The sequence below is a fragment of the Platalea leucorodia genome, assembly GCF_965183815.1.
Source record: "Platalea leucorodia genome assembly, chromosome: Z".
In the NCBI taxonomy this organism is placed as follows: domain Eukaryota; kingdom Metazoa; phylum Chordata; class Aves; order Pelecaniformes; family Threskiornithidae; genus Platalea; species Platalea leucorodia.
In genome coordinates, this window is record NC_138858.1 from 5002375 (window position 1) to 5021707 (window position 19333).

At 45.6% G+C, this 19333-nt stretch overlaps 3 protein-coding genes across 7 annotated transcripts in view; 1 reads left to right on the forward strand and 2 right to left on the reverse strand.

The window, feature by feature from the left end:
* The window catches only part of EPG5 (ectopic P-granules 5 autophagy tethering factor), a 77728-nt gene that overhangs the window by 57351 nt on the left and 1044 nt on the right, over window positions 1-19333 (forward strand). For 2 of the 5 annotated variants that reach the window (XM_082336653.1, XM_082336654.1), the window contains exon 44: window positions 191-2139. In XM_082336653.1, coding sequence (XP_082192779.1) covers window positions 191-373 — 183 coding nt within the window. In that variant the 3' untranslated portion in view covers window positions 374-2139. Of the gene's footprint in view, window positions 1-190; window positions 2140-3508; window positions 4541-19333 lie in introns of those variants that run through there. The other 3 variants (XR_014230711.1, XR_014230710.1, XM_082336655.1) reach the window with 3 other exon arrangements.
* Window positions 5940-14731, reverse strand: SIGLEC15 (sialic acid binding Ig like lectin 15; the record flags this gene model as incomplete). Its single annotated transcript, XM_082335371.1, has 5 exons — window positions 5940-6284; window positions 6984-7120; window positions 8022-8381; window positions 11524-11994; window positions 14680-14731. 5 exons carry the CDS (start codon window positions 14729-14731, stop codon window positions 6117-6119), a joined length of 1188 nt encoding a protein of 395 aa, XP_082191497.1. The 3' UTR covers window positions 5940-6116.
* Window positions 15191-19333, reverse strand: part of SLC14A2 (solute carrier family 14 member 2) — a gene marked incomplete at both ends in the record, with an annotated part of 58638 nt that continues 54495 nt past the window's right edge. The window contains one exon of the mRNA XM_082335372.1: window positions 15191-15367. Coding sequence (XP_082191498.1) covers window positions 15191-15367 — 177 coding nt within the window. The remainder of the gene's footprint in view (window positions 15368-19333) is intronic.

A 19333-nucleotide genomic window follows, 5' to 3' on the forward strand; every position in this document is an offset into this window, starting at 1 on the left:
AGAATAGCTTGAAAAATGAGTTGACTTGAAACACTGTTATGTGATTGTATTTTACAAATGTTTTGTTCTGAATACTCCGGGTTCTCTAGTAGATAAGGATCTAGTGGAATTGTGCGTCTGGTGGCTCATGAACTGCTTTGTTACGGACAGAAGTATACACAGCTAACAGAATTTTCCCTTGTATCTATAGGCACTGCAGGCTCTTGAATCTATGGCATCAAACAAACAATATATGGATTATCAAGAGCAGCTCTCCCAGGCTTCTCAGTTCATCAAGCATCCAGAACATTGTCTTCGAGATGGCAATAATCTCTTGGCTCTCCTTATTAACACTCTGTACCCAGAAGTGCATTATTTGGACAGCATACGATAGCAGCACTGAGCTTGCAGAATCATGCAGTGTTGATAACTCTGGTTTACATTTAATGTTGTTATTGCACAAGTAATTTTTACCTTTCAGAGTTCCACTTTCAGTCAGAAATGTGAATGGGAACTGCACACTGGCAAGCTTTCTCCTCTTTAAGATTTTTCTTTTCTTTTGATTTGTAGGCCTGTGGAATTGCTTAGTTTCTGTTGACTGAAAACACTTGAATATCTTCCTGTGTATGGTGCACATCTGAGAGGAGGATACCTGAGGATAGATGTAAAAATCCTTAGACAGCAAAGCTCATCCTGTAACATTTTAAGCTTTTGCTGTGTGCCTTCTTTATTTTCCAATGTGTCATCACTCAGGCCAGTTCAAAGTGAGTGGATTGGGTATAATAGAGGTTTTGACTTCCTTAACCACAATACCTCTGAATCTTACGTGAGTGTGTGTTTGGAGACTCGTGAGGTCACTGTATTTGGAAAGATAGTATTTCTAATTTTGATGTTTTCTTGCTATCCCACAGAAGTCTGTAGTTGAAAGGCATGTCTACAATCTTCTCCCACTTCTGTAAATACAAACTAAAATTAGAACTAAAGAATTTTGTTTTTTCCTTTTTTTCTAAATGTTAGTAAGTCTGCATCTATATTGCTTGATTAAATGCAAGTCAGTTCTAGCCAAACTCTTTTTAAGTTGGGTGACTTAAATCCAGAGATAGATTTTCTGGATCCCCGGTGTCTGGGAGGGGAACGGTCAGTTATGTTCATGTTGTAGGGGATTCCTTAATTCTTAAAGTCTGGTTGTTTAGGAAATAGTGGTTTAACAAGTGGACATCCACCACTTAAGTTTATTCTTTTCTTCCTAGCTGGGCATGATACAACAGGATTTTAGATGACACTGTGAAAAGGTATTTATCTTGTATTAAATTTGGTGATCACTTGTTAAAATTCTATTGCCAAAGCATGAACCCTGAGCCTGTAAATCTATTGTTTCAGCTGAATCATCACTGGTTTTGTTGCCTTGTCTGATCGTAAGATGCACCTTTGTTCAGGGAAAGCGGAAGGCGAGTTTCCCCAGTTGCTTGTCTAACGTTGTCCCTTTTATCACTGATCTATCTGAAGTGGCCCAAGGTCCTGCAGTCCCAATATGTACACCACTATGAAGGAACAATGATCGCTTCTTCTTTTCCTCCATTAATTGTGCCTTTATGTTTAGAACATGGTTACATGTTAAAACATTAGTTCTGGTCACTAGGGGAAGAAAACGTGCTACCTACTGTCTGGTCAATAATGCTTTGGAGCGTTGCTCTTGACTGTGGTTCTGGAGCCGGAGAACAAACCACCTTTTTCTTCTTGACAGATTCTGCTAACTATGCCAGCTGGGTCATTAGATCACCTTCATCTTAATGTGGTCTTAGAGTTCTTTGCTCTGTCTGCGAGCCTATAAATATATATACATATATGTATACACATATGTACATCCCTCTGTATATTAACCAGATATCGATGCAGCATGTTTTTTAACAGACTCTTTTGGAAAATTTAGATCTGAAAGAATAGATTCTGCTGCTTTTTCCCCCCAAAGACTTAAAAGCACTGTTTTTATTAGATTCAATGTTATTAATCAGTTGCATAAAAATGTGAAAAAGTCAGAAATATATGTTTGACATGCACTTTTAAAATGAGGTATTGTTTCAGCTGTTGAGTTTTTACAAATGTTGTATTTATAACATGCTATGTCTGCAAAGACCACGCAAAATAAAAACGAAAAATCAAGTAATTTGTGACAAACACCATGATATTTTCAGCTTGCTGGAAAAATCCACATCAGGTAATACATAATTGCTCCTGGAGATGAAAGTATGATGGGGGAATGCCACACAGTTGCTCAGTTGATGGAGATTTGGAGACTTTTCTCTTTGACATCCTGGATTTAGCATGTATGGGATACGGCAGCCTGTTTTTGTGCCCAGAACCAAGGAGAAAGCTCATCTGTGTAATGACAGAAATAACATTTCTCTGTCCTGGCAAAATTCCCCAAACTTCTGTGACAGGGTGACCATCAGATGATGCACTGGTTCAGGTCTTTCAGCACTCAGAACTGACCCAGCCTGTGGAATTTGGTATTTATCCCAAACGAGGGGAAGGCTGGTGGTGTGGAGGGAAGTAGGGGGAAAACTATGCCTCCAGTGCTGGTGGTACAACAGTTCTGGCTGAGGACTTTGCTGATGGTCAGGGCTGGACCAGGCTGGGATCACTGCTGTCAGCAAACACCATTGACACCATCATCACATCCATTTGTCTTGACCATTGAAACAGCTTCTTTAATAACTTAATACTTAAAATGTAATAGAAATGGTGCTGCTGGCTCTTTCCCGTTTCTCGATCTAATAATTGTGATGAAAATGATTTGTTTTACCATGGTTAAAGTACTCTGAATAATACTATGGTAGATCCTAAGAAATAGGGAGAATTCACAGTGAGCTGCTATTTTTGATGTACGTGTTACCCACAAACCAATCTGCTGGCTTCTCGGAGAGTGGTAGAAGTCTGAACCTGTGCTTTCCTCAAATACAGGGGAGCAGTTTTGTGAACTAACAGATCCCCTGGCAGTTTTCTGTCACAAGTGTGCATGCCAGGGCTTGGAGTCTCGTTCTCCAAATGGTGCCCAACAGATTGACTTCTTGTTTCTTCTAGTTTTACTGGAAAGACTTTCACATTCTCAGCATCTCCCACCCTCCCTCCTACCCCAAACTGCAGTGTTCTCTTTCACATCAGAAATGTAATCAGGCCATCTTAGAGGAAAGCTGAGTTTTGTGTAATGAGTGGATAATTGGTTGGATAATTCGTGCAGTTTAGTTGGAGAATGAATATCTGTGGCTTTTTGAATGTTTGACTCGCACAGCAGTTGTTGCATTGGGATGAACTGTTGCCTGTAGATTGCAGCTTACACTGGCTATGCGTAAACTGGGGGGAGAAGGGGGGAGGAACTGGAATACACTCGTTAGGCCAAATCAGGTCAGTACTAGAAACCCCCTGGCATGTGCCCTGCTGTGCTTTGTCCCTCCAGTATATACTGGTTTGAGTGAGTGATTTGAGTCCCCTGTGAGGACCGGGGCCTGCCAATGTGGGGCTTCTTCCTTAGGTACTTCTGGGCAGATGGTCTGTAGTGGATGCCCACCACACCATCAGTTCTGTCTGTTGGCCTGCTGATGCTGACTGTAAGCTCTCAGCTGGCTCATCATCCACCCCTGGCCGCTGCCCTGTGCATTCCTGCTGTGCTCTCACATAAAGGACAACTCCTCGTCCTTGCTGCCCCAGCTTGTCCTTCCTGAAGAGGCTGTATCCATCCACGGCAGCACTCCAGGCCCGTGAGCTATCCCGCAGCATCTCCATCGTCCCGGTGAGATTGTAGCCCTGCAACTGCACATGGACCTCTTAATTCCTCCTGCTTGTTCCTCCACTTGAGACGCACCTGGTTGTGCTGATTTCTCAGAAGAGGTATGAGAGCTTCTTTATTTTTCTCCACTCCACTTTGTTGATTACGAGGTCTCGCCTTTCCACATCACCCCACAATTTTGCTTTCCAAAGGGTGAAACAGCGGGTAGTGAGAGGGAAATGTTCAGGTCGGACTCTTCCCAATGAAGATCAATCTTGCAGAGGTTTGGATGGGTTAAAGAGGTCCATCACTGGAGAGAGGAGCAGGATTCAGGCAAACTCATTTCTCTGCCTTTCCTAGTGTCCAGGGGTGCGGTGGGTTCCTGTACCTGGATGCCCATGTTCTCCCATTTGCTGCACTAATGTGGACTGTGCTCTGGAAGCCAAGTAAGTAAAATTTGGACAGTGCTAATCCATGAGTTTCCTCACATCTAAGTTACTGCAGCTGTTTTGTGATGTGCGTTTGCTGGCAGCAGGTAGGGTGCTGGTAACATGCAACAGGGCACACTCAGTGGTTTTGGGGCACAAGGTCTGATGCTTCTATTTAGACTCAAAACTACTTGAGTTAAAGAAGTAGTTTTCAAGAGAAAAATCCTGTAAGCCAAGCTTCAATCCCATACATGGGTAGAAATGGATTCTCATTACTCTAATGTATGTCTATAAATCATAAGGGCTCAGAAATTCAATTTAGTTTGTCCAGTTAATATCTCTGAGATCTTCTTTCTGTGAAACGGAGCTTACTGGTCCATGACTACACTGTCTGCTATAACTTCCTTTTCCTCTTTGCATCTTTTCCTCTTTTTATTAAACCTGGCTTTGCAACTGCTGGGATTTTAAACTGGGATTTAAAAGATCAGGTTCAAATATTTCCTTGCATTTGTTTTTCTTCTCCTTTCTTTTCTTTCCTGGTTATCCTGGCCAAGTCATTTAAAGTTGTGCTTTACTTTCCCAGCACAGGTGTTATGAAGAGGTGAACTTTTAAAATAATAATTCCCAGGCTGGGGGTGAGCTTGCAAGCAGGACCACAGGCTTGATGGTAATTCAGTAGCAGCTTGAGCTCCCAGCTAGCGGTGGTTGTTACCAGAAGCGGGATCATTAGGAAAAGAGTTTTGGAGCTGCTGCGCTGGAATGATTCCACAGAGCATCAAATCCAGTGATACAAACCTGAAAGCAGGTTCTTGTCACTCCTTTTTTCATCTTTTCATTCTGTCTCCTCCTCCTCTGTGCCAACCCATTGCTCTTCACAGCCCTCTCCTGGACCTTTGTCTGCCTGACCAAGACTCCAGGTTGACTTGTGTCATCCTGTACCGTAAGCTGGGTCTCTTCACCTCGTCTTGGAGCACATTCACAGTGGGGTTAGAGACTTGTCTGTGGATGGCCAGCAACTCTGTAGTAGTGACTTAATCTCAGAAGAATTTAAGAGATGAGCAGTCAGGCCTTAAAAGAATTTTTTTAAGTAACACAGAGATGGAAATTGTTTAAAAATAACTTTCTTTTTTTTAAAAAAAAGAAAAAAGCCAATTTGGTTTATTGGAACATTTTCACAGCGTATTTATCGCAAAGCTCTTGAGATTCTGCTTGTGTGTGCGCATGAGCACTAGGAGCTGCAGTAGAGTTACAATACAGACCACCCTTTGAATGCCTTGCTTTCAGCTGTACCAGCTTTTGGAAAACCTCTTTTCCTTTTTGCTTGGACTCCTCTTGAAAGTTAAGATTTCCTTTAAACTCTTAAATAAACTCTTTTGGAAGTTAAGGAATAATAATAATAATAATAACAACAATAACAATAATAATAATAACAACAACAATAATAATAATAATACCCTGCAGAAATTCCAGTAGCATTTTTTCACAGCTGGTATTTGAAACATTAAAATGCTTCACTTGCTGGCTCTAGGAAGCTGCATGTGGTTTGACAAGTGGAGTGGTGAAAACTGCTTTTTTGAAGTAACATTTTTCAAAATGCCAAAGCAAAAAGATGTGAGAAAATGGTAGCCTGTTATCTGCTTGCTAAACACTATCTGATACGGGCTAAAACCACACAGGTTGGTTAGAACTGACATCCTATGTAGATCCTCTTCTCCTCTTCCAGCTCCATCCCTTTTTGTTTTCTCTTTTCTGTCTTCTCTTCCCTTTAAAGGCTTCTCATTCTTGTAAGCAGCAACAGGGACGGAAAACATGCACTTACAAGGCCTGTTTGACCTTCTGTGCATCAGTCAACATCAGTCTTATGTTCACTGGGAAAAGGCACCCTTGTACAGAGCAGACAGGACTTCAGACCGTGCAAGCGAGTGCGGATGAGACCGCCCAGGTCCTCAGCTGCGTCTCGATGCTGTTCTTTCTGTTGGCAAAGTCTGGCTGCCGCCGTGTCTGCGGTCGAAGTTCTCGTAGGTGGAGTCTTGCAGCTGTGGCCTGGCAGTGGAAGAAGCGAATGAAGGTGAAGACACATTTCTGGCTCCTCTAAACTTTATAAGTAGCTTCAACTAGTAGTTAAGGAGAGTCAGAGTCAGTGTCTGCAATACTGTCTGATATGGATCCTGCCCTCTGCCGCAGGTAGTTTTTAAGTGTCTGAGTTGCATCTAATGTTTTACATCTTAAAGCATCCCGACTGATCTACACCATTAGCATAAACTCCTACTGCTGTCCTGCTGCTCAGAGCCTCAGGAGATTGTGCAAACCTCTCCTGAGATGGATCTTCTCATGTAGAGCATGGAGGATCTTGTTTTTTAAGCTTTCGTCAATGTGTGTATCTATACAAATATTATCAAGGGTGCAGTATGGTTTAGACACTGTTAAATCTGCAAGGACTATGCTTTAGCAAATAACTATTATAAATTTAATTGGATTAAATTCCCCCGTTGCCTCTGGCTGTGTCCTGATGCTGTACTCTTGACTGTCATGCTGAAATGGTCATCTTTTTTGGATAAGGTGGGGGAAAGAAACATCATGTAAAGATAACTCAGGTTGGAAGGGAGCAGCCCCAGGCAGATATAATTATACTGACCTCAGGTACAGCTTCTTTAGGTTCAGCCTAAGGGTTGGTTTTGGTTTTTAGTTTGTTTTGGGTTGGGTTTTTTTCCCCCATCCCTTTCTAGCTTGGCCACCACAGCTGTCAGGAGTGTCCAAGAATGGTCTTGTGCTGGCTGATGGGAAGTGCCAAGGGTACTGTGGGAGTGTCATACGGGTACCAGCCAAAGAATCAGGCCCTGCCACACCTGAACTGGCTCTGAGGTGGGCTCTTCGGCATCTCCATACCTTCTTCCACACTTGGCAGAGCTCATCAGCTTCAATGTGGGCCCTTTTTCTGCTCCATTAGAGACTGGGGTGGAGAAGGATTGCTGTTGCAGAGAGTTTCCCTCTCTTGTTCGTTCATCAGCCTGCCACAGGTGCCTTTCCAGCCTGTTCCCCTCACTTGCCCCTTGGGTGGGTTGTTCTTTTGCTAGTTCAATGTGGCTTCCTACCACGCTTTGGGCCTGTGGCCCACCTAAACTTCTGCTAGCCCCTTGCTGCTGCAGCATCCGTGTGCCACAGTCTCTGCAATCTGCTGCCTCAGTCCCTTGTCCTCACATCAGTGGGGTCTCTTCTCAGCTGTACCCAAGCCAGAGCCTCCTCCCAGCGGTGCCCAAGCCTTGGTCCCTCACACCGGCTTGGCGGGCCATCAGCCCAACCCTGTCCTTGTCCCAGGAGCCTGCTCTCAGGCTGCAAGGTTGTTGCCAAGACCAAGGACACGTTGCATTTCTCTCCTTAGCCATCTCCACCCTCCTGTTGGATAACATGAGTAGAAGGCAGAATGTCCTTACCGGGCCAGGCTGGATGGGGCAGAGGAGGCACCTGTGAAGTGGGAAAGAAGACGTGGGTTAGCAATGTGGTTGGAGTGAGCTGGGGAGCCAGGACTGACCTAGAGCTGTTGGGAAGCTGCACTGGAGGGTGGTTATTAGCATTTCTCCTTGGGCACAGGGAAACTCCTGCTCCTTCTGTCTTTTCAAAGGTCCCTTTCTGAAGGAGACCTCCTGTCTGCAGGCTGTGACCAGTCAGGCAGGAGGTCCCTCTTACTTGTTCTTAGATTTTTCCATTAGAAATGCCCTTCTCCTAGGGTGGAAAAATAATTTAAAAATCTCAAAACAAACCCAGTCCCTCCTGCCTGACTTTATCTCCTGCATCCCATCACTGGTTACCAGTCTGATGGAGGAAAACCACTGAAGGTTAACAGTGATACGTACCTCCTCTCGAGAAAATGGTGAAGCCCAGTATCACCAGCAAAATGAGCACTTTGATTCCCAGTGGTACAAAGATCAGGATCAGGAAGAAGGAGCTGTTGGATGCTTTGAATTTATAGAAGTATACAGCCCCCTCTGCTCTCCCATGGCTGTTGACAGCAGTACAGGTGTATTTTCCATCGTGGGTCAGGTACTGGAGCTCCTTGGTGACGCGGTGGTTCATGCTGGTGATGGAGGTGAGGTTGCTGTAGGGTGGTCCGGTCCAGGTCAGAGCGGGTGCTGGCTCCCCCTCGGCGGTGCAGCGTGCCTGGAAGGTGCGATCCCCGTTGGAGCTGACGGTGATGTTAATGATCCTGGGGGCAGCTGCAGAAGTCACAACAGGGGAGGGAAAGTGCATCAGGTTTCAAAGGCAGGTCTAACACAAAACACCTGGCACGAGTGCTTCGTCTTGGTGGACCCTCAGCATGTTATAACAGAGTAATGTAGGGATCAAACCTCCCCTTCCTTGTTTTTTTCAGCACTTTCTTTCCCTGGATTTCCCCACCCTGCCTACGTTGAATAGAGGAGCAAAGGGATTAACCCAGCAAAACCTGTGTGCGAGGATGTGTACTCTATTTGTGTTTTATCCCCGTAATGCCTTACGCAGTTTTCTGAGCTTTGGTCAGCTTCAGCTGTTGTGACCTTCCCTGGTGGCAGGAGGCAGAGGCACTGTGCTGCAGGAGGGCAATCATCCATGAAGACGGGTTGCTTTCTGCAGTTCCATTATGAATCGCAGCCCAGTGCCATCCGCGATACAGACACAGGTACAGCTGGTCCCTTTTTTGGACTGGCTGCATCTCCACATGGTCCAGGACAAGGCAACCATGGTGCTTTCCTGCCAGCGTCTCATGGCTGTTCCCTTGGTCTCTGACCTCCAGAGCACACACAGAGAGATCCATTTGCATGAGCCCTTTGCTCAGTGCCTGAGACTTTCCAGATTTTGCAAATTATTGACAAGGAATATTTACACTCCTTGCTACCACCTATTTTTGATGTTTTTCTCCAACCCTGTAGTGACCACCCAACAGCTGGTGTAGGTTCCTGGTTGCTTTGGGGTAGCACACCAATACAAGATGGCAATTAATTTTGTATCCTGTATTTATAACATATGGGACTGTGTGACTGAATGAACAGTGGCAAAGATAATTTGGGGGATGTAAAATGTTGAGACGCACTGTTGAACCTGTCTTTGGTCTAGTCTGCTAAGGAAGTGTGGCTGATATGACCAAGCTCGTCTTACCCATCGGTCCTCTCCTGCTGGACCTGTTGACCCCTTTCATGCATTTTGTTCCTAAAGGCATTGTGGGAACTGAAGGGAACTAAATGAGTACCCTCATGGAGGAAAAATAGGAGCTCAATATTTATCTCATTTTTTGTCAGGCTGGACAGCAAATGCATAGCTTGCAACCTCCCACAGCAGGTCTTCTTCCTTGTCTATGTAATGCAGGTTTGAGGCTGGAAGACTGATCTGTAAGAAAGCTAGCTGTGTTAGTTGCCATGTGTCTGTGTGTTTTGGTGCTTAAATTAACCTTTTAAACATTATTTAACCCCTCCCATTCATACTGTCGGGGCCCACTCCCAAAACAGGGTGCAGCCTGGGTACCATATCTGCTTATGTTATCGTTCCTCTGGTGTTAAAATCCAGGCAGCCCCCGAGAGACAGATTTTGCTGCCATCCTACCCTGGTCATGCTGTGTGTGTGTGTGTGTGTGTGGGTGTTTAGGAGCTGCTCCAAGTGAAGGAGAGCCTTGACTATGCAGAACTTCCCAAGAAGTAGCTGAGCTCATCCTCGGGCCCTGTCTGGACACCCGCTGTGCACAGCAGGCATACGGCAGTTTCACTTCACAAGCAAAATCGTCCAACATGCAGCACCTCTGCACTAGTGTTCCCTTGATCTTCAGCCGCACCCAGGGAGATGGGATTAGCTCTGTCCCGAACAGGGTCTCCTTATAACTAAACGCTGGGTCTGAACAAAGCACGTCACAGCCCGGGGCATGGAGGGGCACAGCCGGGGCTGTGTGGTTTGTGCTGGGGACTTGCCCCTGATTGCTTTGCTGTGTCTCTGCTGTACTCAGCAGCTCTAAAAGAAGGTATTTTTTCAGCCATATTATTCAGCTGACAGAGCAAACGAGCCCTGCTGCAGCGGTGGGCTGTTGCGTTGGGTTTCTGTACTATGAGCAGCGTGTGGGCTTCAGTGGGAGCTGATGGGCAGTGTGCGACTTTGAGACTCAGATTTTGGCTGCTGTGTGGTTCCCCTCTCTGTGTTTCCCTCCTTCCCTGTGTCTGTTTAGACTACAGGCTCTGCAAAAAGGAGCACCGCCCTGTGTACAGCCATCCAACAGTTATCGCAATGGGTCCCGAGCTTACTTGGGGATCCAAATGTCACTTCCATGCAGATGCCCACGCCGTGGATGGACTTTGCACCTTGTGCGACTGTTGTCTAGTGTTGCCTCAAAGATGCTTTGCCTTGTGGCTGTTGCCCCTGTGGTTTCTAAGTGATCCCTTAGCAAAGACTGGAGGAGTCTGAGACCATGTGCTCTCCAGAGGGACAGGATCGGGTGTGCTTAGCTAACTGTGACCATGGCAGCTGGAGATGCTGCTTTCAGTCAGATATGGGTAAGAGCTCAGGGTTTTTTTGCTTAGGATTCAGAACAGTGTTTCAGCCCAAGCTGGATACAGTAAGAACCTTCAAGAGGAGGTGAAGCTCCTCCTTGTGTCCTCTAATCTGGGTGTAGCTCAATGGTCAGGTGAGCCCAAGGAGCTTCAGGTGTTAATGGAGACTGCCAGCTCCCCAAGTCTGACATTTGTTGATCAGAGCTGGTTTTCAAGCTGTTTGTACTTAACCTTTCCTGCTCCAGAGGAGTTTGGACCTATGGCACATGAATGCTGGGTACCTTGTCTTCTCAAACCCCTGTTACCATCCAGGCCTGCTTTGTGCTTACATTTGCTAACACGTACTCAGCAGCCAGGCTCTCCAGTTTAAATCATGATAACAAGGACATCTTTTACCCTCCTCCATGGGCTGCTGGCCCCAGCTTGCCTCTCTGCTGCCTGCACAGATCCTGTGCTGCAGGGACAAAGTGGCATCACAGAATCCCAGCATGGTTTGGGTTGGAAGGGATCTCTAAGGTCATCTAGTACAACCCCCCTGCAATGTGGGTGGATGCCCAGGACTTGGCTGGTTCTTACCCTGGCAGCTGGAGCCTGGCTGTTTCCTCACCAGTTTTGTCCCTATTCCCTTCACTGCGTTGTGCACATCACCTCATACTGGAAGACTGCAGAAGGCAATGTGTATTCCCTGCCCAAATGTTATAAATTACTCCCAGAGCTGGAAAAGCCAGCCCTTTGGAAGACCATCTCAGGTCAACGTCTGTTACCATCTCATCAGCTTCCACATCTTGTGGCTCTCGCTTCCCTATGGGGTGGCTTTGCTTTGGGGTTTGCTTTGGCTCTCCTGCCCTCTTACCAATCAAATGCAGCTTTATCCCATTTCTGCTTTCATACTTGTCGTGGATATCTCCGGACAGCTCTACCCGGCAGAAGTATCTCTCGCTGTCGCTCCAGGTCAGATTGTCAATCCTGATGGAAAGGTCCTTGTGCCGAGGATTGCCAAGAAGTTTGTACTTGTTTTTATAGCTGATGGCAGTCTTACAGAGCTCGCTGGTGCTCTGGCTAATGCACTTGAAAACTATCGTGCCGTTGTAAGGTTCTTTGATTCGCCAAATGGCAGTGAGGGTCCGGTCAAATGTTTTGTAGGGGTGCGTGAAAGTACAGGGCAGGATAACCATCTTCCCAAGTTCACCAGTAACATCAGACGGGACATGAACGGACCAGCCATTGGACTGCACACCTAGAAGCAAAAAGATGATCAAGACTGATTTTTCTGGAGTGTTTAAGAGGGAAATTGGGCATCCTTCCTGCACCTGCTGTGTTGTTGCTCAGAAAATGGATGCTGTGTTCCTTTGGTGGGCCCTCTGCTCTCCTCCTTGCTGAGGACTTGCAGATGATTACATGCCCCAGTTATGGTGGCTAGATATGGTACCAGTCTGCAGCAGAGCTCAGGGGACTGACTAGCTCATGTTGAAAGTTATTTAATTCCTAAGCAGGCCTCTTGGTTGTAAAGTGAACAATAGCACCTTAAGCTGTTTAACGCAGTCTTTTGCAGTTAACATTTATGTGCTTGGAGGAACAGACTTCTTTTTATTAAAAAAAAAAAAAAAAAAACAAACAAACAAAAAACAAACAAAACAAAGAAAAAAGCTAAAAATAAAAGTTTTGCATGTATTCAGAGATCCACGGCTTTAGGCACTGAAATGCAGTAAGCAATAAGCATTGTAGCAGCACTGTATCCGAGTGCATGCACACACACACTCCTATGTATGCTGTAGTATTTGTTACACTGATGGGTTGGTGGCTGCATTACCCCTGGGGAAGGTAGTAACAGCTGATGCTTCTAATGATCAGTGCTGCTATCATCACAAAGGAGCGTCTTATTCGTAAGATGCGACAGGATCTGAATAAAGACTTGGAGATACTCATCACATAAGGACTGGTGAGAACCGGCAAGTTCCCTATACCAGCTCCTGTCATAGAAAGGAGGATGACCTTGACAGTAAAGCACCTCACTGTTAGCAAAGCGAGTTGTCACTACATGGACTCGACTCTAGCTGCCACTGTCTTCCCAGACAGGCCTTGTCCTGGTGTCATGGTGGGGGAAACCCTGAGTTTTCCAGCTGAGATGCCACAAACAGTTGCGATTTTGCTTTCTTGGCCAGATTTGGTCACACTAAATCCTGGCGCAGTCTGGGGAGCTGAACCTCGTTGCTGCCAGACTCTGATCATGTCTGTCCAGTGATGAAAACAGCCTTCACCTGAGTGGATGCTCCCCACCTTGTAAGTATATAGAGAAAGCTCAGTCTCATCTGTTTCCCTTCCCCAGGAACCAACAGCATCAACAAACCTGTAGGCAGTGCTTTCCATATAGATATGTGTATCTATCCACTGTCTTGCTAGTTGCAACAGCTGTAGCAGCAGATGGCTACAGAAACGTCTGTGGCTATGTTCCTGTCTTATAAAACTCACTTGATGGCTTCATTAAATCAGGAGCTTTCCCCTCAATAACTGAGAATAACTGTGAAAAATGTAAAGGCGTCCAGTAAATAACTGCCACCCGTCCCTGGTCTAGCTGACTTCACTGTGGTCTGTGGGCACTCGTCTGTTGGGTTAACCGTGTAAACTTGAAGATAAGATTTGTTGCTTGTTCATATATCTGTTTTCCATAATATTTGACAAATACCTCAGTGGTGATGCAGCTTGTATTAATCTATTGTGCCCTGCACAATGGACAAAGGCCAACATAGGACAAGTTCTCTGCAATTAAGTTATTTATCTGTATTTTGGTTACTGAGATTTCATGTCGGGCTGCCTTGTCATTCATTACAACTATATGAGTACCTTTTGCAGCCTAGGTAATCTAATATACAAGGCTACATGGCCACAGGAGCTCCAGGAAGCTCATGGACTTTGAACACAAGGACCTGGCAGTGAAAACAAAAAATGCTATTGCTTTCTAGTTTATTTCATGTTATTTTGTTTGTTTTACAGCATCTCACTGTAACCCTTACTTTTGGAGAACTGCAGATAACATGCTTTTGAGTACCTGATTTGCTTTTCTCTGTCACCTTTTTGGTTTGCATTTTTTTAAAAAATCCTAAGCAAAGAACATTCGTTTTAGCACTTTAAACATCTTCTTGCCTTCCACATGAGAAATACTATTAAAAAGTAGTGCTTCTAATGTCACCAGCTCCACCCATTTCTATGGAAACGCAGTTTGCCTAGGTTGTGAGTGAAGCGAGTTGTCAGCATCTTGTGTATAATTTAACCTTAACCTTAAAGCTTCAGCATTGTACGTCTTGCACGTCTTCTTCTTGCTAATATCCAGCCTCCATTTGTTCCTGCGATTGAAGCTCTCACAAGAAACAGAGAAGGTCATAGGCAAATAGCCTACACACCTTACATGAGGGAACGCCTGAAAGGAGCTGTCAGGTCAGTGTATCTGCTAGTTGTCAGTGGAAAGGTGATGAAGACTATAATTAGATCAAGAGCTGGAGACCATTACAGACAGTAGCCTTGCTCTAGCAAACACTGTTTGACAGTATATCTAAGCAAATCCCATTAAGTTTAATGGAACTTAAGTGCGTACTTCAAGTTAAAGGTGAGCTTAACTGCTCAGTGGAGCTGGAGCAAATTGCGTTGTTGCATAATAACTCCTAGGAATGCGAAAGAGCGCTTCTGGGTGGTGATGGAAATGCTGCATCCAGCTGACAAGGCAGGGGAAAAGTTAGATGAAGATGAACTCTCTGCATAAGTTAAAAAAGCAAAAAACGAAGAAAAAAAAAAAAAAAGAACAAGCCAAAGACCTCTCTGACAATTGCAGAATCAAGCCTTTGAGTTTTTCTAGTATTCTCACATGCACCTGGAATTTCAGCATCTTTTTAGGCAACATGATGGATGGTGCAGTTCTTGGAGAGTTTATTGTACCAAGCAACTCCCCTGGCACTTTGACCTGAGCAAGAAGAAAAGCCCTGATCATACAGGGATTCATAGCAAGCTCGGAACTCACCCTTCCTGGAGATGTGAAGGAGGCACAGAAGAAACAAACCGAACTCTCCCATGCTGGTTGACGTTCTCCACTGAGGTGTATCAGCAAACCAGAATCGTCTCTACTACGTCTGAGCTGCTGGTCTTGCAGTCACAAAAGGTTTTTCCAGGGATGGAAGAAGTTGTGGTTTTCCTCTCCTTGGAGGGAATGAGTTGTCTAGCTGAACCAGCTCTGGATTCAGATATTAATAGTTTTGTGGTCAGTCATGTGAAAAACCCAACAGGGGGAATCAGAGTATTATCATTTTCCATCTAAAAGAAGGGTACTGCAGGCTGGGGCTGCAAACACCCACTCCATGTGTGAGATGGTGCAAGAGGGGACGGCTTTCAAGTGCTATCAGCCCACCAATCTGGAGGAAGTCCTTGCAATCTGCCTAAGGAGGTGGCAAGTGGGACCCTTGCTTTTCTGGCTTGAGGTAGTTCATCCTTCTGAAGCCGGGGCCTGCAAGCAAACTGTGTTTTACCCCTTGGGCTCACTGGTTGTTATCATCCCTAGGTGTAAAAAATCCACCCTCTTCTTTCAAAATCAGCTGAGCACTTGTGCCAAGGTTCAGTGGTGGAAGAGCACTCTGGAGTCCTCTGGTACCCTGCTCCGTCTGGACTCCCATGACCCTGACAAATTGCAAGTCGTTCTTCTCCTTGTTGTTAACCTGCATTTAAAATAATCAGAGCTCCAGCTTTTGCCCAGAATCCTTGTGCAAATGCTTGTTCTTTCCTTCTGGGTTTAGATTTAGCAAACTTGCTCTGCAGTTTGCTAATCTGCAGAGCTCTGGGCTTGTGGAGTGCTGACCATGCTCCCCTCCACATCATCTCCCATACAGCGATCCCGTTGTGAAATTTAGCCTTGGAGCGTATATTCCCCACCACGGCTAGGCTTGAGGTTTGCTGCTTTTGCTTCAGACTGGAGGAAGGGCTGATGTCTGACCCCCTCTTCTCATCTTGGCAGCTATGCTGCTGGAGGGTGCTGCTGCCTCTCTCCTGTTTGGGGATGAGGACAGCAGCACCCACACGATTGCTGGGTGCTCAGCCACTGGAGGGCTCCCAGAGCCAATATAAGATGCTGCTGCTTAGTAGCTGCTGCCACTTGCACTGTGCCAAGAGTCAGCGCCTTTCCCCAGCAGAGATGCTGGGGCTCCCCTTTGTTCCCCACCTCTTCTTAAACTCTCCGCATATGTTCCCTTCTTAACTTGCTGTGCAAAAGCTCCCAGAAGAGGGACTTGGAGATTTGGTGTTATTAAGTGTGTTTGCTGCTTTCTGAACCTTTCTTTGTTCTGGTCACAGTTAGAGTTACTCTCCCAGTGTCTGTGAAGGGAGGGATTTGTGTTTTCCTAGACTTTTTCAAGGGGGCTCTGAGAGTACCTAGCTATTATTTACGGTGGCTTGGACCTGTTGCTACTCAGCAGAGGGTGGTATTATTTCAGCTAATGACTTAGAGCCCTGCTCAACCCATATGCGTGTCCTGCCAGAGCGTGGAGGATCGGGACCCAGTGCTCTAAATACTTTGGAAACTGTCCTTAATAGCTGTAAAAAGTAATACATGCCATTGCCAGCAGAGAAACCTGAGGGTATTGGTGGTGGAAACAGTGAATAAGAGACCTGTATCCTTACCCCATCTGTGTTATATGTCTTTTCTGTGTACCTTTCCCGTTTTCCTCCATATACTGTTTGATTTTATCTATTTGTGATGTAAAATTTTTGGTGTTGTGACTGTCTCTGAGCATTTCACCCTTCTTGGCCCAGCAGGTCTTAGTGGGTTGAAATAAAAGATTAAAGTGAAATCTATGTTTAAAACATGTTGTTACAGTGAAGCATAAATGATCAATGTAAAGAATAGCTTCAGTTAACAGTTAGTATGAACCTCTACCTCTCTAATGTTTTACTCCATCATTTCCTAGACAAATGTCTGGTAAATCAATGCAGAAGTATGAATCCTTCAGGTTTTATCTCTAAGCTGATTTTATTTTCAGACCATGAGATAGCTATTTGCAAAGCAGCATTTTGACATTTGAAAATGCAGAGTTGAAAATGTATAGCTGAAAATGTTTGCAAACTATTTGAATCAGACAAAAAATTTTGTAAACAAAAGCATCCATGGCTATATGATCCTCAGACTCTGTTATCTGTGACCTTTTTTTCCAGTTCTGTGGTTAAATTGTATCTGTGATTTCTGTAAGAAGGGCTGCTTCTGGTCCAACACCAAAACCAGGATGCTTTCCATATCCGTCAAATTCTGGTTTTCTTCCTGGTAAATCTTTTTTAAGGGTTATAGGTAATGACAGCGATTGTTACGCTCCTTTACTAATATCTTCCCTCAGTGCTTGTACAGAAGTAACACTCACAGGCCTGGTCCCAGAGACACCGCAGTTTCTGGTGCTTTCTTGTGCTATGAAAATATATGGAGTCTGGAAAAACAGAAAATAATGGAAATTTGTGGGTTTTCCCACTCAGAAAATGGATGAACCCATTTAAATAAAAAGAACCTGCAAGTAAAAACTAGGGGAACCTGTAAATACAAGTAAGTAGCAATTGAATGTAGGCCAGTGGCAAATCTTCAGCCAAGGACAGGGAGACATCTACCCATCCTGCCAACAGTATGGCCGTGCTTTTTGGCAGCTGAAGGAGAGTGTCTCATGTTCCCATCACCGTTATGGCTGCATCTGGTCCTATGAATAGCAGTGCTGGGTTTTGAAGGTTACCTTTGGAAGATGGTACTGACTAAATCAAACTGTCTTCAGCAAGTGCCAACACCAGCCTTTGCTCCCTGGACTTTGCTTCCTCTGTTTGCCCTGAACCCAGGTCATGGCCACATGAGGCATTGAGAAAGGTGAGTCAGGGTGTTGCTTTGACTACAGTAACTATGTGTTAGTGGCACTGTAAGGAGTTACATACCATACCATACGGGTTGCAATTTAAAGGCGCAATCTGATAGAGAAAGCACAGAAGGAGGGGAGAATGATGTTGAAATAAACTGATTGAGGTGGTCAGTGGTGGTATCTTGCCAATGCGAATGTTTTACTGGACCAGCAGCATTTCCCAGCTCCTTTTAGCCTTTCTTAGTTGGCCGAGTTCATGTAGAGGCTAGCCTCTTGTAGAGTGTCCACCTCTCGTAACTCCCTGAAAAATTCCCACAGTGTTTTGTGGTGGGTGGTTGACAAAACTCGCAGGGTGACCCAGAAACACGCCAGGATGACTTCATAGCAGATGTGCCCTCCATTCGGTGTTGCACCACGTGTGTTGGCAGACAACTTGTTAGCTGAGCCCTTTGAACTTGTCAGAAGCTGCTCCATGCCACCTCGTGCACTTCTCCACTGACTGCCCTGTTAAAGTGCTTCAATCTGAGCATCTGTCTGGTCCTGGGGGGTGGTGATGCCACCCAGGTTGCAACACGTAGCTGGAGATGGGCACAGCAGAGCTCGTGCCTCCTGGTCCCATGCTTGTTGCTGAGGACCTTCACAATGAGCTTTTCTGTGTGGCTGTACCTGTGCTGATAATGCACCTGCTTATTCACGGACCAGAGCAGAGCTGGTTGTTCCCTCTCCCTTCCTTTGGGTCTTAATTCCGACTCCAAGGTTTTCTACTTCAATTACTTCAGCGGCATGTGTAAGTCCTGCCCCTAGGCCTTCGAGTGTGCCAATCTGCACGTTTGACGCAAAAGCCTTATGTTTTGTCAAATCTGGCAGTTTTCCCTGAAGGGATTGGGTCTGTGAAGTAGCTGGGAGGTGAAGCTGGGAGGCCAGAGGAATTTTCTCTCTGCCTGGTCTCTGCCAGCTGAGCAGGAGAAAGCTGAGTTGTGCTGAGCTTCTTGGGGAGCTGCTGTGGGCTGCCAATGTCCACTGTGGACCACTTCATCCTCACTGAGCTGGAGGGAAAAAAAATATCAACAGGTATACCTACAGTGCAAGGAAAGTGGGAGGGGTGGACGGCTCCTGACCTGGGAAACTCTCCTGCCTGCCATATCATTGCTGCGAGGTGTTGGGCTGTTCCATCACCAAAGCTGCAGGAGAAAATTGACAGGGCAGCAACCGGGGTGCTGGTGAGCCCTTGCTGCCTCTGGTGAATGTCAGCTAAAGAAAGTTACTGCATATTTGGGTATGTTTTGCCTAGTGGGAAGTTACTGTATGAAAAACATAGCTTGCATCTTATTATGGGCAGAGCATCATGGATGAAAGCAGAAAGGGGAAGCGTCGTCTCTAGTAACTTGTCTGTTGACTTCTGCAGTCACATCCATGTATTGAGATGAAGAGGTCTGATCTCCCAGACCTATGTGTTTCTGTCCCCACTGCTGCTGTACAAAGCCTCTGCTATGAGGAGGAAGAACTGGGTTTGGGACATCTGTGGACAGGCAGGGGTGTGGTATGCTCAACTTTGCCCATACCAAGGTAGGTCAAAATCATTGAGAAAATGAGCCTGGGGCCGTGATCATGCTAACCTTCTCCAGGCAGCACTAGAGCTCAGGATAAGCTAACCTTTTATTTGCCGAGTTTACAGTAGGGTTGTCTCATCTCAGCACTGGGCTTGGTCTCAAGCTTAGCCAACAGTGTAGATACATCTGATTTCATCACTGCTTTGCCCTGAAATGCCTGATGTGGCCATTCAGAATGGCAACCCTAAGAGAC